This window comes from Pleuronectes platessa, chromosome 1 (genome assembly GCF_947347685.1).
Source record: "Pleuronectes platessa chromosome 1, fPlePla1.1, whole genome shotgun sequence".
NCBI lineage: Eukaryota > Metazoa > Chordata > Actinopteri > Pleuronectiformes > Pleuronectidae > Pleuronectes > Pleuronectes platessa.
In genome coordinates, this window is record NC_070626.1 from 12,934,574 (window position 1) to 12,952,341 (window position 17,768).

Genomic DNA, 17,768 nt, shown 5'->3' on the forward strand with positions numbered 1-17,768 from the left:
CACCAGCAGATCACCAAAGACTTAACTCCTACAATCAACTGATTATTCTGTTTCAACCTGAAGCTAAGCAGCAATTTAAGACCTCAACAAGTAGACTCAGATTTGTGTTAGATATGCAAGCAAACATTCGGATAAGACCCTGAAATAAAGATACTGACACTTATTCCATATATTAAGCTCTGCCTAAGAGGCCATTGAAAACTAGGACAAAACATTGACTCAAGCATCAAGATTACACCAGCTTCTTGTTTGTTACCAAAAATAAAGTCTAAATGGAACATGAACCTTGTACCAGGAGTTCTTGCGCATGTTCAGCCGTCCCATCCACATGTCCGACAGCAGCATCTGGGTGCAGGTGTGAGCCACAAAAGGCCTTAAGTGGGAGGAGACAGCCAGCTTCAAACAGGTAGAGTTGCTCCAATTCTTCAGCTCGTAGGTGAGCAGCTTCATGGCCATGGTCTCGTCCTGTCTGAATGACTGCTCGAGCAGGTCCACAGCTAGTGTCCCAAACTCACTGAAAAACATCATCTCCATCAACAAGGTGCTTTCTAAAAGAAATTCAAGAGGTTTAATAGCTATTTGACGTGTATCAAAGCCATGTAGAAAAACATACTTTGAATACTCCTTGAGCTCCTCTGACGTGTCATCTACCACGTCGCTCTTCTTGGCCTCGTATCCCATCGAGCGGCACAGTTTACAGGCCACCAGTGCCTTTGCCATGTTTTCCTCACCATGCTGCCAGAAGAACAGCGACATTTTCTGTCTCTTCATCAGCACAGCCCACACCAAGAGCTCATTGAAAGGGTAGGGGAACCGCCGCGTCTCTGGGTCGTCTATGTCCACAATCTCTTCTTTGCTCCTCTTTTTGTTCTGCTCTGTGGAAGACTCGGGCTACGAAGAGAAGGAAAGTATAGCGAAAGGGGGACCAGGAGACAGACATTTTCTACCATTAACAGTAGCTCTAGATGCAGATAATATCTGGAAATCTTGCCGTGCTCCTTTCTAAAGGAGGCCACGTTCTCTTATGGTGAACACCAGGAGTTTACCTTGGGTTTGTACGGCTGTGCAGTCTTAATGAAGTGGTTGTGCCTCGTCTTCTCCTTCTTGTCAGCCTGCATGCTGAAAGCCTCATGGCTTTTCCTCAAATGAGAGCCAGAACCTGCTGAATGGCGCCCTGATCTCTGTGCACGACATGGGAACATCTTCAGGTTTACTCACCGACTTTGCTTCCATCAGCTTTTATTATAGTTCACAATAAATTTAAATATTCATTGCCATTATTAAAATATTACTGGAGTCACTTTTCAAGATAAAGTTTTGTTGTAAAGTTAAAAAACTGAAAAAACTGAAGTTTCAAGTATGAATTTCATAAAATCCATTTTGGTCATTTCTACAGAGACATTGTAAAACAGTTCTAACTCACCCTATTGTTGCCATGGAGATTGTTGTAAATGATTCGGAAGCGTTTCCTGGTGTAGTTGCACCGGTAAGTCCCGCCCATGAGGAACTCAATAACCAGACCCACGTCAATCAAAGTGATTTTATAATTTGGAGGCAGATGACTCTGCAAGAGGGAACAAAGACAAAATGGTGAGTGAGACTCTGGTTAATGGAAACAGGTAGAGTATATAAATATACATATTATAAGAATATATATATATGAAGTGAGCTGACTACCTGTTTAACATCTCTAACCAGGTGGAGGAGTGTTGGGTTGTTGGGATGCTGTTTCTAAAATCACAAAAGGATCACAAAAACATTTACAACATATAATATATATATACATATGCATACACACATATACATATATTTGATGTAGTGGTTGATTTCATCATGTTACCGTGTTGTAGAGCTCCTCCAGCCGACTGATTGTCAGAAAACGGTGCATGCTCACACCATTTTCTATAAGCAACTTGACAAAATCCACCCTGTCCATCACCAGTGCATCCAGCATGGCTTGCTCCAGAGAGCTCACCTATACACCAAAAGATAAACTCACTGTTAAGAAGCATATTTTCATGGCAAATAACTATTTACAAAGCACAATGAGGGAGAGGACCTGAAATATGGCCAAACTACAACAACAAAAAAAACACATGCAAAAAGTATAAACAAACTATCCATTCTCTTGTTTACACAAAGGCCGGGAGTCCCCGACTTTAAAAATAAACACGAACACTGAGGGCCGCTCACGAAGACGACAGTAATAGGGTTCATGTTACAGTCAAGACAAGTAGTTCACAGCGGCCTGGTCGAGTCCAGTCCCCTGGTACTTCAGAATGGACACACACACGCACACGCGCACACGCACGCACGCAGACCTACCAGGAGCTGCCGTCCGTACACAAACACATGATTCTTGGCAATGTCTACACGATCCCAGGCCAGAGTCAGGACCAGCTGATCGAAGGCAGATGCATTTGTGCCTGAAATACACAGGTGTAAACACACACACGCACACAAAAACAGATATTAATTCCTAGACATGTAAAGCCTTATTAACCATCTATTTCCTTTTGGCCAGCTCACAGGATTAGAGTTAGTTGGCAGAGCAGGGCCAGGGCAGTAATACAGTCAATAACACACTAATACAGCAACAGAGCATATGAAACTAAAAAGCATTTGATTGTGTGAAACTCAAAAAAATACTGGAAAATCAATGAAGTGATTATCTAAATTGAGTTTTCAGATAAGCAGTCTGCTAAATAAACCATACTTGAAAAAAGAGAATGTATTCTTCAGTGTGTTCAGCTTCTAACAATAACGACAACAGTTCCCGTGATTAAACTTCCCATTTAATAGCCAGTGCATCAAATGAATTGGGGAAGTGGAAAAGTCTCAGCAGCATATATAGCATTTAAAAGGCTTGAGAGCTTCCGCACCCTTGGGTCCTTTTAGAGGATCAGTTACTGTTTCACCAAGATGAATGTTCTCCCGGCCGGCAAATATTTGATTGAGTGGGCTTTTCAGTCGCACTCAACTGTTTTTCTTTTGAACGTGTGAACCCGTTTCTCCAGATGATCGATCAGCTGCCGTCAGTTGCAAATGTCCAGCTTCGGTTTAAATTAAATGGAACGTGTGCAGCAACCATCTCTGCTGTAGATTTGTTGCAACACCCATCATTTAGGTGAAAGGTGTATTTTTTAAGTCATTCAATGGGTATCGTTCTTTTCACAAAAAATTGAATTAACACAAAATAGCCAAAACGGACCCTCTACAGCAGAACAGAAACAATGGTAGAGTTGCTCAGGTGAACGTTTAACTTCTTTTCTAACAAACGGACAGAGCGAAGGAGGGATAAGACAGAGAGACATCTAGCTCAGAGACTGACAGCACTGGAATGAGGCAGCCCTGTGAATAACAGCAACACGATCTCCTCAGGAACAGAAAGAAAGGGGAACACAGAGGGGCAACTCTGTTCTCAAAGCATATCTATATCAGAATGAAAACACTACAAAGTCCTGGAACCTTAATCTCCCAGTATCAACAACGTCAGCGTATGAATAGACTGAATCAACTTTATGTGTGAGGGAGAGGGAGAGAAAGAGAGAGAAAGAGAGATAGAGAGAAAGAGCGACAGAAAGTGAGAGAGAAAAAGAGAGAGAGTGGTGGGATGGGGATCTTGGAGAGAAATCATCTACTAACCTTGGAGTAATGCCCTCAGAATGGCTACATCAATGTCCTGGTGATCCTCTGAGCTGATGTGAAACACAGTGATCTGGTGTTTTCCAAGAAAGAAGATAGCACTTACTGTCATGTTCCCATAGATATTTTCCATGTGATACATTATACTTTTGAAAACTACCAGTGGGATTCTATATAAAATGATGTAACTGTTGCATTCACTGTCAGAATAAAGCTGGATTAAATTAAATGAGATAATAAAGACAAATGGTTGAAAAAGTGAAAGAGCAGGGATTCACCAGTTCTTTGCTCTTCATGCACTCCATTAGAGTTTGAAAGAGGTGGATGGCGTCGCTCTGGCTGAAGTTGAAGGTTTTCTTGATGGTTGCGATGATGTCAGTCTCCACTCCATCAGGAAGACCGCTGTAGAAAAAGAACATCGTTACATGTTCACAGTTACACTGCTTGAAACACACATCGCTAGAAAATGCTCGAATAGGTTTCATCCCAGCGCGATTCTCTCCAGATTCTTAGTCATCTATGTCATTAGCAGTTTTCAGACATGACCTCCGTGCAAAATCTGGAGGATTGGCTCCGGAGTTTAACCAGAGTTTTCCTTTCACACATGCACCACATAGTAGGAGGTTCTCTGCACAGACGTGTTCACAACAGCAACAAGCCCTCCGCATTATTCAGGTGAGAGGTGGAGCACCCGGCTGCAGACAGAGGCAGGAAGTCACCCATTAGCTCAAATGTGAAGATCACGTGATTTTGTTTACAGCACCCCGATACCATTGTCAGTTCTCAGCACCACAAATTCTCTTCACAAGTCACCACTTTTTTTCTAGGAGATATTCATTTTCTTTTAGTTTTTACTCTTTTGAATCTGTCGCATGTTAGAATCGTCACCAACCCCCCCCCAATCGCTAGCGGGGATTCCAGCGGGTGTTCCCCTGCAGTGATCACTCATTTGATTTTTTTTGCAGTGGTTTAGAGCATTAAACTATTATAATGTTGGCCAACCTCTGAGCTAAAGAACAGTTGGCTTTCATCTGAAAGAAATGATCCTCTGTGCACAATGGCCAAGCCAGTGTTGACAGCGAATATCTGGGCCAGGACTCCCGTCCTCTTTTTGCTGTACTATTAAAAGTCAGACTAGTTTCTTTATCATACGAGTGGACTGTTAATTTTCTTCGCCCCACCCACTCCGTGTCTTTGGGTCTGCGTGTGTCTTACCCTCCCTCCTCGGTCTGCTTGTGAACGTAGGCCAAAATGTCCGCTGCTCGCCCCGTCCCCTCACACACCACCACTGGGACAGGAGGGCTCTCCTGAAGGTACTCCAGCACAGTCAGAATCACATTGGGACCTCCCTCAAGGATGAGGGCCACAACAGGAACCCCCTGACCAATACCTACGAGACAGAAAACACAGGGCCTGCTTAAAGTTTGGGTTTATGTGACATTTTCCCCTTCAGCTCCAATCGCATTCACTTAGTACAGCTCCACCCAAGTGACAGTTTGTGATAGGTTGATATGATAATGCCCAGCTCAGTGTTATCACACAGTTCCCTACAGGCAAAGCCAAATCAAGTTTGTGCCATGCTACATGAGTATCTTTGCATGTGAACAGTACAAAACAACCTAAAACACCTATTACATAAAACTGAACTAACTTCCACTTTGGAATTCTTATGAAATAACTAAGTATTATAAATTTGAGAGCAGATGTCATTCGGAAGAATTAGAAATTTCCTGGACATATGGGGATTTTACTTTTATGGAAATAATTTATTTTCCTAGTCTATTTAATTTTAGAGTTATGTTCCAGTCTGTGGATGATGATGCCTTCATGTTCACTTCTGAGTTCTGAGTATTTTAACACTTCAGGGATCTAAAATTTTAAATCCGTATAAGTAAATCACACACAAAAAAAAACTAACTGAGAACAATAAAATAAATAAAAGCCCTCTTGAGAGATTGTTTTGCTGCTTTGCTTACGTGCATGTATTCTTTGGAGGTTGATGTGCTTCTCCAGGTCCCGCCGCAGTTTGACCTCAGCGCCGTACTTGCCCACTGTCCCGTCGTCCACCAGGAGGAAATGGGAATGAAGATTGTTGAGAACATTGAGTTTGCTTAGAGGGTTCAGTAGTGTCTGATACGGAGCGATGATCTGCGGTGTGGAAATTGGAAAATGGTTAAGGCAAGAAAAGAGACATTTTGACTTAAATTTCAGAAGAGCACAATTTAAAATGAGATGGAAATTAAGATAGATTTGTGTCTTACGTCTCTGCCGATGAGATCGTTCCTGTTTTCAATGACTCCCCAGGGCGAGATCCCGATAGTGCAAATTTTCTTTGATGATCTGGAACAGTGCTCTTTGAGAGCATCACCCACATGCTTTGCCACACCTTCGGGAAGGATGGAAGAAAATAGAAGATAAGATAATAATAGATTCTATACAAAAAACATTCTGACTCCTTAAACGCTAAATCTATGACCAGTAAAAGAGAGCTAGACACTGTTAATCCCATTAAGTTAGGGATGGGAGAAGACAGAGTCATAACACCAGAGCATCTGGGACCAAAACACAACCTATGGGGCAAATCCCCAACAAGTGCATTAGTCCTAGAGATGTTTGTGAACCACAATCAACTAATGGATCTCATGGATTCAGCAGTAATTTGTGAGCCAGGAGACCATCCCAACAGAACACAGTGCTAGAGTGGCATTACAAATAATCACTACTCTGGGTAAATGACCCTGTGAGTAATGATTTAAACACTATGATCAGACCACACCATCTTAACGCAGTGCTGTGGCTGCAGACACACCTCGGCCACCACACGCAGTCAAATGACATGCTTAGAGCCCGGTATTAGAACTTCTGCTAGATCAGCGCATCAAGCCGACGGAGGCTGTTTGTTTCTGCTGCTTTGTGTTACAGTGAGTGATTCTATTAGAGGAATCTTTAATTATTTCTATAAAAGAAGCAGATGTGGAAAGTAAAAGTCACTTGGCAGACATCTTTCTTTAAGCCATTGAAATTTCACGATATTTAGATGGATATGAAATCTTTAAATTCAATAGCATTTCGGAAACTTCAGATTAAGGAGGGGAACTATGAACTTTCTGCAAGAATAAGAATAATATCTCTGCATACCTGTGTTGACCCCTCCGGTGAGAATCCAGGCCCCAGTGGTGACTGCAGCTTTGATGAGGCCCTTGCCCACCACCTGCTTGATACGCGGGTGGAGCTCAAAGTTCTGAACTCCTCCATGGACAGAGATGAGGATCTTGGGTAGCTCCATATGCCACTCCTTCAGCATCAGGCGCAGGGTGCTCTCCGGCCGCGAGTCGTGGGACAAACGCACATACTGTCACAAACACAAGGAGGCATTAAAAGCTGGCTAACAACATACCACATCTCTGCTGATTCATTAAGTTAATCAGGGTTTGATATTTGATATTTAAATAATGTTCATCAATCAAACACACTGGGGATAGACTGTTCGAATGAGCCTTTCCCTTTACAGTTTTACAGGTGACCAAAAACAGTTAAACATAACTTTATTAATTCTCAATAATTTATCAAATCAAGCTCAAATTAAGTTTTATTCCAAAGACTTAATGTTCTTATCCAAATGGATAAGAATCGAAATGGAACAGAAATGTGTAGGATCATTTTTCCACATGTCACAGTTAATAAAACACGTAAACCTTTTATTTTTTCATGTATAACTTGCCCTCCAACAGAAGAATTTGCCCTCCTACCTTGGCTCTGTATGAGTGAGACCCTCCCTGGAAGTTGATGACACCATAGGCGTCAGTGGGGCTCGCCTCTGTGTGTTTTTCCACCGACCACTCCTCCAGCTCGGGCATAGTGAGGCTGGGGTTTTCACCCAGCTTCACGTCCGAGTACTTGGTGGCCAGGCTGGCTGTGAAGCCAACATGCTGCCGCACCAGCCGCCCACAGCAGCACCTTGAGGTTGAACAGAATCATTTTAATTGACGGAACAATAACATACTAATTCTTTTTATTTTAGCAATAATATTTACAACCTTTGATAAAAATGAATTCACAACTATAGCTCTACAATAGTTTATCATATCAGAAAAATCTAGTTTAGGAACATCTGCCAAACTCATGAATAAAAGTCCATTGGATAATAATAATAATACTAATACTATAATACTTTAGCAAACTGGTGAAGAGGTTGACTTTTTGTACATTCAAAAACCTAGTTTGACTACGTTAAAGCATCATGCGTTCTTGGAAGTTTTTATTTTCACAAACAACGCAGAGGAAAATCTACTTGACTGTTCATGGTTGAGGTGAAGAATTAAAACTGTATTCACAGCAAACAACATTGAATAATCATAATCCATTACCAGTTACAAATACAAACAGTGGAAGGAAAAAACAGCTAACAAGCTAGTGTTGTTTGCTCTGCAAGTTATAGCAGAAAGGGACAGAGCCTTTGTTATAGTGGATATGACACAATTAAAAGGGGCAAAAGTGAAACGTCCCTTTACCTAGATAGCCATCTATATTCTAAACAATCTGCTAGTGACTATTTTCATTTCAGACAAAGTGGATGTTCGCCGGCTTAAGAAGCACGCTTTTGTCTACAGATAGTTGATTTAAAATTGAATAGTACATTTTTTCTTTATTATCGTGGGAAATAAAAGGATGTACCATTAGTGAAGAGAATGCTTGGACGGTCATCATTTGAGGGACTTTTATTGTTCACATCTGTAACATCCTTAGCCTGTATTCCTTCAATAAATATATCAGCAATACAATGTATAAAAAAATCTAAACTTTTATCCTAACAACAAACCCTGTCGACAATATTTGACAGACTGTTAAGACTGGAGGTGAGCTTTATTTTTCAATGTTCAATCAAAGGATCACAATACAATTATTGACAAGTAGTTTGTTTTCTCAACACCTTTTTACCACCTCAGGGGAGAATGTGCATCCTGACACACAAAGCCTGGAAGTTAATTGTTTCCTGAGGAGGGCTGGTGTTCATGGGAATAACACTGAAAAAGAATTTGCCTGCGGGCTTTTCTCCTAACTGGTTTGCAGGATTTCTCTCAGGTTAATCATATCAGGTGACAAAGAACGAGTCAAACAAGGGACCTGAAAAGTACTCACCGGACCAGCTGCTGGCAGATCTGGCATCCTGGAAGGCATCTGGAAGGAATTTCACATCAACATATTCAATCACTGATTTGAATATAAAATCATTCCTGACCAAAAACACATTTGCCATTGTACAAAGACGGTTATAATGGTCTGAGCTCTCCTAGTTTGAGGTAAGTTCTTGGTGGACAAATCCGTTAGAGGACATGAAGGAAGGTTATCTGTGAGCCTGGCTAGATTGGCCTTTAACCAAGAGAGTTTTGAAACCTGCCAAGTGGACTCTCACTCTGGTCGCAGTCAAATGCAGGCCTGCGTGGGCTCATATTCACTAACAACTTCCACTCATCTACAAGCTTGTGAAAAAAATGGCACGTACTGTAGTTAACGGAGAAAAGCCAGTGGCAAATAATTAATGCAAAAGAAAACAAAGGAAACTAGTCACCCCAGAGCAGGTGAGTTAACTAGAAGAAAGAAGAAGAAAGTATAACTCACAACAGAAATAGCTTACATACAAAGGAGGTAGCTAAACAGATAAATACACAGAATGGTAGGACACTAAATAGTATCAAATAACTGAGAATTTTAATAGGTTTATAATTTCCTTGTAACTGGTTGATGGTTTATAAATGCCATCTACTTGGTGTGTACAGTGAATGACTGGGCTGCAAGCGAAGCCAATAAGACGCCTTCTGTAGAATTCTAACACTGCATTGTTAGATTCCAGTAAGTCGGCAGAAAAACCTGGCCTCATTTCAACAAGAAACAGCATCCGCATCGGTTTTTAACACAGACCAAGGACATTATCATTAGAAAATAACAGTATACAAGGAAATAAACTGTGATTAATAAACGGAATCAGATATCAGGCTATCAAATAAAAGGTGTTTGGGGTTTCATTAAAATCTAAGGGATGATCTTCTAAAATGGTGATAAATTGATAAGGATTCCCTTCACCAGCACAGGAAAATAATATGATACACAGGTTCTTCACTTTGTCTCCCCCCTCATTTAACACTGTAATTATACTGACAGACATAAACATTTAAATTGTGCAGAAACAGACTCATTTACTCTTTGCAGAGTAGTGGTTAGGGTTTGAGCCTCCTTTAACACACCATACTGTACAATTACACCGTTTCCATGGCTATCACCACAAAGCTGACTGCAGATCGGCTGAGCACATACCTGTGGGGGTCCTTTGACACTGGAAGTACGTACACACATTCCCTCTTGGTGAAAGTGCTTTCTATCCAGGGTTTCTGGGACTGCAAACAAAGAGAAAAAAATGCTGTGAGCAGGGGACGGCAGCTGATGTTCCTCATGTGCACGATTCATGCTTGATTATATTTGCATTTGGCGAATTAAAGCCACAAACAGTTCCCAGGAGGATGTTTAAAAACAATGCTCCTCTGTAGAGTAACCGATTGTTAGTTCCAACAGTGCTGGCATTATTGCCAGTGTAGTTTCAAAAGGAATAGAACACTGGGATAAAAAATACATAGGCAAGTGTATGCTTTACTTTAGTTCAGAACGATTTTCTCTGCAAATAATGAACTCCACACATCATAAAAGAGCAGAGGGGAGCTTGTAACCCCTTAATCTAGGATTTAGTATATGAAAACAAAAGGGGTTAAGAGGCTTAATAAATAAAATACATAAAAATCAATCATTATTTGAAATTGGGCAACCACAATTCAGGAGGAACACTGGTTAAAAAGATGCATGAGTTGAAATGAGATCGTTATAAAGCATAACAAAACAATCTCATTCTATGTCACTAGTTTACCAAAGCAAGGATTTATGTCACAGGAATTTTCAATTAATGCTTCATTCCTCATTTCCCTCAGTACAGCTCAGAGCGACCCGCAAATGATTAGCAACATTAATCCCTGCCAGCACAAAGAAGGGAAAACTGCAACCCCATCACCTGCTTCGCACCTAAGACTTCCAACTATTCCTGGAACTCAAACGTAAAGGTTGTTAGAGTGTATGTGTAAATAGTTGTGAAGTTGGTAGCTGGGCTCTTTTCCGTTGGAGATAGCAGAAAATGATCCTCACTAGTCCTTATTTACAGTTAAATAGTTAGAGACAGAGGTGATAGTTTAGAACCATAATTACGTCACTGTCCACAAAGTCCCACGTGTAGGATTCAATCCATTGGTTTTTCCTCAGTACCGAGAGTCAAATCTCTTCTGTCCATACTGCTATCCATAGTGCCCCTAGCTCCACACGTCTACAACAGATACATTTTTTTGTAGCAATGGGTCATCCCACTGTTTGACCAGTGAGAGCTAACCACTGAGTGTTTACCTGGACATCCTCCTCTTCATCTCTGTGTTTAAGGGCTTTGTACAGGAACATACCAAGGCTCCTTCATGCATCTCCTGGACAAACCACAGTCACCGCAGTCTCCCCTTCGGTTGGATTATTAGTAACAAATCACTACACTACACGCGTCTCTGAAGATGTCCATGCAATGTCCCAACAGGTCTCAAAGTCTACAGCGATGCTGTTACCACACAGATCCGGCTGCGAGTTAAAAGTTGAATGATCAGCGAGACGTTGCAGCCTCCAAACTCCATCCACTGTTAATCTGTAAGAAGCCACTCGGGGGGCAGATGAATGTGTCTGAGACAAACTAGATATTACGTTCAGGCTGGGGAGAAAGAGACGAGGGAGGCGGAGGTGTGGGAGAGGATTAGAGGATGGGCAGAGGCTTCAATGATATATACCTAGTTGTCCTCTGGAGACACACCACCAACTGTGATTCATGCAGCACACACAAAACCTCTCTTAACAGCTTTTCTGCAGTGGCGCATTAGGAGGCCCCTCTACTTTCAAACTAATTTCCAAGAGAACAAACATTTATAAAATAGAAGAAGTCTAGATGAAAATAAGGGCAGCAAAACTATTTAAAAAAAAAAAGAAGCTCTTTTCACACACATTTATTTTAACTTTTTAATTTAAACTTTAAAAAAAATACAGCCAAACTATTTCATATATCAGGAGAGTTTTTTCAATAGTGTAACTTTATTTAGAATTTAAGTGTATTTTTACTCGCAGCCATTCCAATGCTTTGGCATTTTTTATGAACAGGTGCATATATCTGGTTGTTTGCTGTGATTGATTTGATCAATGTCAAGTGTCCTTTCCTAATGTTGTGTTTCTGTATGTTTGCCATCTACTGTAAAATCCCACTGCCTCTAATATTGAGACACAATACAGATCTCTAAATCTGGACATATAATGCCCACAACAGGCACCAGGTGTGTATACCAATTTATTTTTGTTTTGTTGAATTTTTGTTTTACAACCTGGCCAATAATCTAATGTGTGAGATGTTATTTGTAGATGTAAAATATCATCAACTCATTGAGAGTAATCATGCATTTAAATAAGGATTCATGTTTTGACTGGCCCTTTCCTTGAACCCATAGTTAACCACTGTGCAGAGAAACCCACAGTTATCCAAACCACTTATTTCCCTAAACCCACCAATAATCCACATACAGGTATGAATGTAAATGATGATAATTGAAAAAGGTGAATCTATGGATTTGGAATATCTGTTGGAGGAAGGCCTAGCATTAAAACTGGGAACGGGCGAGCAGCAACCCTTGCTCTATCCAAGGGTAACAACAGCCAGTACATAATTTACTGTAAATAATAACACAGTAAATTATGTATTGTACAGTAGACCATCAAAACAGTCAACACTAAAATATTACAATATACAGTGACTTTTATTGCTTGAGTGCAGAACTTCTTCTATATTGTCTTTGGTGCAGAGTGAAGTTAGAAAAATTTATGGCAGCGTATTTCCCGAAATGAAACTGAATTTGCTTTATAACTAGCTCCCCGGCTAGCTCCCTAGGGGCTCCCCCGGCTAGCCTTAGCTCACAAGCTAACCGGGCCAGTGGAGCCCGGCTAGCGTTAGCTTGCGAGCTCGCTGCTGCTACCCGTCAGACCTTTAAGTGGCCGCATAAACAAGGGACCCCGGGACACCTCTAAACGTTGACTCAACAGTGTGGAAGGATGCTGCTGCTGCACCAGCTCAAGCTCCCACTGCTCCCACTGCGGGGCTGCGCTGGCGAGCTGGGGCTCTCGCAGCCAGGCTCACCGGAGGTGAGGGGGGCGGGGTAAAAAGGGTAAAAAGGGTGCCGTTTTAAATGATCCTTGTGGTATTTTGACCAAAATATGTTACTCACATTTCATTAAGACACCAAGGAACCATATCAAAAAAAAAAAATGGGCATAATATGTCCCCTTTAAGAAATACAGCAGGAAAATGACTCTTCATGGCCATCCTGTAAATTGATGAGTGACCTTATCAGTGCCATATCTGCAGTAATGTGAAGGCTTGTATTGCCAGCTGGAGAGGAGACATGAGTGAGACACACTGTGACTTAAGGGAGATCGGTCTCTAGTGATGCACTGTGAAGATTGCAATGTCATCCTGTACCAACAAAGTGTAACTGAGTGAGATAAAGCAGGACTGAGCTCGGCTAACCTGTAACCATGGTACCTGAGAATGTCAGGCAACAAAAGACTTGAGCTCTTGAGCACTCCTGCCAAAAGCACACACTGCCACTTCCTCACGCCCTCCCTCCCTCTTCCTCTCTGACTTCTTTCTCTGAGCACCAGCTTTTATGATTACTCTCTTCCTATAGGAAATATAACAGAGCACCTTAATATATAAATCAATTCAACAATCCATGTTTATGAGTAGACGTGTGTGTGTGTGTTTGGTCATGTTCATCTGCATCGCCATGCAAAAAGTGGATGTTTCTATGGCGTGATTTAAATGTGATCACTTAACTTTATCTTCCTGTTGTAAGCTCCCAGCTGGCAACAACACTCAGTATGAACTCAGAAGCCTTGCCAACTGAGCTCTTCCTTTCCTGTTCCTTCCTTCTTTTTCCCAACAGTGCAACAAGACTAACTGGTTAAACCATCATTCCTCTGGCCCTGTCTGACGTAATATGGTCTGAGATAACATCTGGCTTGGTAAGTCTGTTACAGTTGTGGCAGTGGGAACAGGACAAAATTGAGAGCAGCAGCCAAACAGAAGATTCGTTCTCTGAACAAACAGAAAGAGCAAAGTTATATTGAGCTTTTTTTCCCAACCTTTACTTTTGTGTAAATTGGCCTCTAAATGCACTGGATATGATGCATCTTACTGTATTTCTGAGTTTGGCAAAAACACACAGGTATGATTTACTAGCACAGATCGTCAGGATAATCAAACAGGTAATCAACATGACTAAACAGTGATACACAACATTCTTGTGCTAAATCTCATGGCACTCAGGTCTACAATAGACCTTGAGTCCTGATTTTGTAAATATTGTTTGTGTCTCAGGTTCACAGCTCTGGACAAAACCGCATGTTAACATTTATGTAAAAATGTCTTAGAACACTAAATATATAGACTTCTTTTCGATTCAGTCAAAGTAATGTAAAAATCACAAACTACGAGACAAATGAACACACAGGCCTCATCACTTTGCAACCCTTACCCCATCTAAGTCATTTCCAGATATCTGTCTGTAATAAAGGGTTAAATGGGTGGGAAAGGGTTCAAAATAGGCTTCAGATAAGCTTCCTGGAAGGCAGCAAACATAAGTAAAGTTGGTTCATGCGATCATGAGACCAAAGTGTGATGGCTCTCGAGCTCTCTCACTTATGCCCCTGGAGCATAGCTCTGAAAGGCTGCACAGCATGAGCTGATACCATGCTGGCATGCCATCCCGAGTCCTCCCTTCAAGCAGCTGGATAACCTAGTAATGTAAAGCTTGTGATGACTTTTTTTTCTCAACATCTGGCTCTCATGGTTATATGAGCCAATGAGAACCCAGGGGTAAGCCATCCAAGGTTAGGCGCTACCACCAGGGACAGTAGCTACTGTCTTCTACCCCTCCCTACTTAAAGAAACTATATATCAGTTTTCACATATAATACAATAACTGCAACATCAGAAATAAGAAAATACACCAAGTCGGTTTTCTCTCCAGTGCTCTTTGTGAGTCAGAGGTTGTTCAGAGAGCACACAAGTCAGCTGCGTGCCTGACCAGGAGCTATACAAGGAGAAGCAGTTGAGGGGGATTTGACTGGATACGAGCTACAGGGGAGCGGCTCCATTCACAAAACAAAAAGAATCAACAAACAAACTGTGACCAGTTTGTATGGTAAGAAGGGAGGAGAGCGTGAGACAACAGTCAGCCTCAGTCATTTAAGCCATAGCTTCTTCTCTTTTGGATGAGAGGTGAAACGTCTTCAATAACCTCAGGCTAGTCAAGTTGCCTTTGTGCAGCACTTAAAAAGAGCTCAGATGCAGAGTGCAGTCATTCTGCAGGCTGAAACATGCAAGCACACACACACACACAAACGCATAGGACTATAGACTATAGTGCACTTTGGAGCACAACAGAGTGATGCAAACCCGTTTCTCTCAGTTGAGAGCACCACGGCCTTAGCCGATGACCAGTTCAACCAGCCACCGTTACATAAGAGACTGTGACTTGCAATAACAAAGCTTTGCTACCTGGTGATACAGATCAAATCATGCCGTCTACTCTGATGAACCAGTCGTGGTTGAAATTCTGCAGAGCAGTCTGGCAGTAACAGTGTCCCTTATCGAAGAGGTAAGCTGGGGCATGTGACCAGCTCAGGGCAACACTGTGGGAAATAAGATGGTTTTAAAGACAGGCTCCGGTCGCTCTGGTATCCCATTGAATAATAGCAAATGCAGTAGAGGAAAGGGAGATCTATCAATACCAGAATGGGAGATAAGATATCATCCAAGATCCGGGTAATGATGTTTTCCTCTGACCACAACACAATTGCCATCAGTTTCTTCTAGACTCGTCTTTTTCATTAGTTGCACCAAAGTGCCAGGGTGATACAACAATACACATGTGTAAATATTAACGTCATGGCATCTCTACCAATAACATCTCAAAGAGACACAGATGTGGTGGTAACAGTGTAAACACCCCAATGGTAAGTTGTCGTGTTTCAATCTTTAACTACTGTGATTATTGTGGTGATTTGGTCGATACTGTCCAGCATTAACCAAAGTTAACAAGTCCCCAAGACTCGCCTGCAGCAAGCAACGTGGATTAGATATGTGTAGTAAAAACATGCAGGAAGGAGCAGCAGGCAGTGACAGCAGGAGTGCTGCTGGAGTTTTGGCCATGAGTGGCAACAGCTAAATCCACTGTCACCAAATCCTGTGTTTGAGAAAGGCTGACATTTAAACATGACAAGTTGCCAACCTGTCTCCCCCGCTCATCTACCTAAACCTGCATTACAGGAAGTTCTCAAGGCAAAAATAGCTAAACTGACCAAAGCCTTTCCCTTTAACGTTGGTGCTGCCCATATGATATGGTGTTGGCTATGTTTATCAATAATACGTTTATTATTTGAATATAACATTTTCAGGGCATTTTAACTAATTGAAAACAGCAATAATGGTAATAACTGATCATTTATCATTTTCACAGTTTCATCTCCACTAGCAAGTAATGAACAGGACGTATCTGTGGTGAAAGTACGTGAGTGTGATGAAGACTTCTGATTTATCTGTATCTGTGTGGTCGGTGAGCTCCTCGGCGCAGGGACAGGAAACCCTCAGAAAACTAGAAGGCCGGGTCTGTCACGAACAGGAGAAAATTACAACTTCTGACAGAGGAACGTAGAGACGCGTCTTCAGCTCCGTCTGCTGCATGCAACATTTCACTAGCAGCACGCAGTACGCAGCAGACAGCGGTCAGTGAGTGTACAGATGTTTAAGTCTCAGACATTAAACCACTGCAACATCCCTTTCACTCTTCCTGGCAAAAACACTCGGCTCAGACTTGGCTGCCACTCAAGGTGCCATTGCCTTGTTACTGGCAATGACAGCGTGTCTTGTTGGACATCTGGCGCAGCTGGGAGAAAACAGTGTGTCTCCAACATGTCCCAGCTGCTGTGTGTCACACACACTCCTCCGTCTGTTGTGCATCTGTGAAGGACCGTCCAGCGAGGAGAAGGACAGCGCTACCAGCAGCCCGCTACCGCAGCTACCGCGGCTAGTTAGCTTGGCTTCGGTGCTTAGCATTTAGCGCTAGCGAGCTAGCTACTTAGCCTGCTAACGTTGCGCCAGTGTGTGGTTTTCGGGGACCCCTCGCTAGAGGCTGTGTCACCGGGTACATCTGGCTTATTCTGCCCGAGTCCCGGTGCTTGAGCTGGGCAGCCAGGCGGCCGGCTAACGCGGCGCACAGCACCAGGACCTGGGAGTCTGACAGGCAGCATGCACTGAGGGGGAGACCTGACACTCGCAAAAAAATACCCCGAGCGCTGACGACTGTCCTCGGCGGCTGATTGAGAGGACAATAAACCCCCAGAAGAAGGCAGGAGAGCCGGGTCACGTACCATTCTCTTCACCGTTGAGACTCAGGAAGAGCTGTGTCGTGGCTTTTATCCATCTATCGCCGGTGCTCTCGGTTAGCCTTGGGAGGAAAGCTCGGTGGAGGCTGGAGAGATCCGCTTCGGCTGCAGCTCCAACGGAAGGTTGCTTTTTCATAATTGTGCGACTCCAGACTGACGCTGCGTGACGAGCCGGCTGAGTCAGCCCGCACTCTGTCACATGGCCGAGGCGGAGCCAGCGGCCACATGTGCGCTTTGTTTGACCCCCTGGTAAACAACGCAGGAACACACGAGAGAAACATATTGTCCTCCTGACCCATGAGATACGATCATCGATATGCTGCTGGCGCCATATAGCGACATTTAGTTGTTAACAGCTTGGACCTTTGCCAGTTTAACATAGGAATGATGGCCCACGTGGATATTGACAAGTTCGTGTGTTTGTTAAAGACTAAAGAGGCACTAAGATGAGACCTAAAGCCCTTTCTCTTTACATTGTTTCACTACATATAAATACACAAATATTTTAAGGGCTATTTATACAACTATCTTGCAATATATTTATTATCAGAGAATCGCTTATTCGT

The 17,768-nt window shown here is 42.4% G+C and overlaps 1 protein-coding gene across 1 annotated transcript in view; it reads right to left on the reverse strand.

Annotated features, from left to right (window-relative positions):
- Nucleotides 1-17,373, reverse strand: part of LOC128443882 (transient receptor potential cation channel subfamily M member 7-like) — a gene marked incomplete in the record, with an annotated part of 35,046 nt that extends 17,673 nt beyond the window's left edge. Inside the window, 17 exon segments of the mRNA XM_053426120.1 lie at nucleotides 286-514; nucleotides 614-891; nucleotides 1,047-1,181; nucleotides 1,424-1,564; nucleotides 1,678-1,731; nucleotides 1,841-1,975; nucleotides 2,326-2,426; nucleotides 3,646-3,718; nucleotides 3,924-4,047; nucleotides 4,861-5,035; nucleotides 5,622-5,793; nucleotides 5,907-6,031; nucleotides 6,784-6,997; nucleotides 7,395-7,602; nucleotides 8,785-8,823; nucleotides 9,958-10,037; nucleotides 17,188-17,373. Of these exon segments, the coding sequence (XP_053282095.1) occupies nucleotides 286-514; nucleotides 614-891; nucleotides 1,047-1,181; nucleotides 1,424-1,564; nucleotides 1,678-1,731; nucleotides 1,841-1,975; nucleotides 2,326-2,426; nucleotides 3,646-3,718; nucleotides 3,924-4,047; nucleotides 4,861-5,035; nucleotides 5,622-5,793; nucleotides 5,907-6,031; nucleotides 6,784-6,997; nucleotides 7,395-7,602; nucleotides 8,785-8,823; nucleotides 9,958-10,037; nucleotides 17,188-17,190 (2,286 nt within the window).
- Nucleotides 17,374-17,768: the final 395 nt, after the last annotated feature.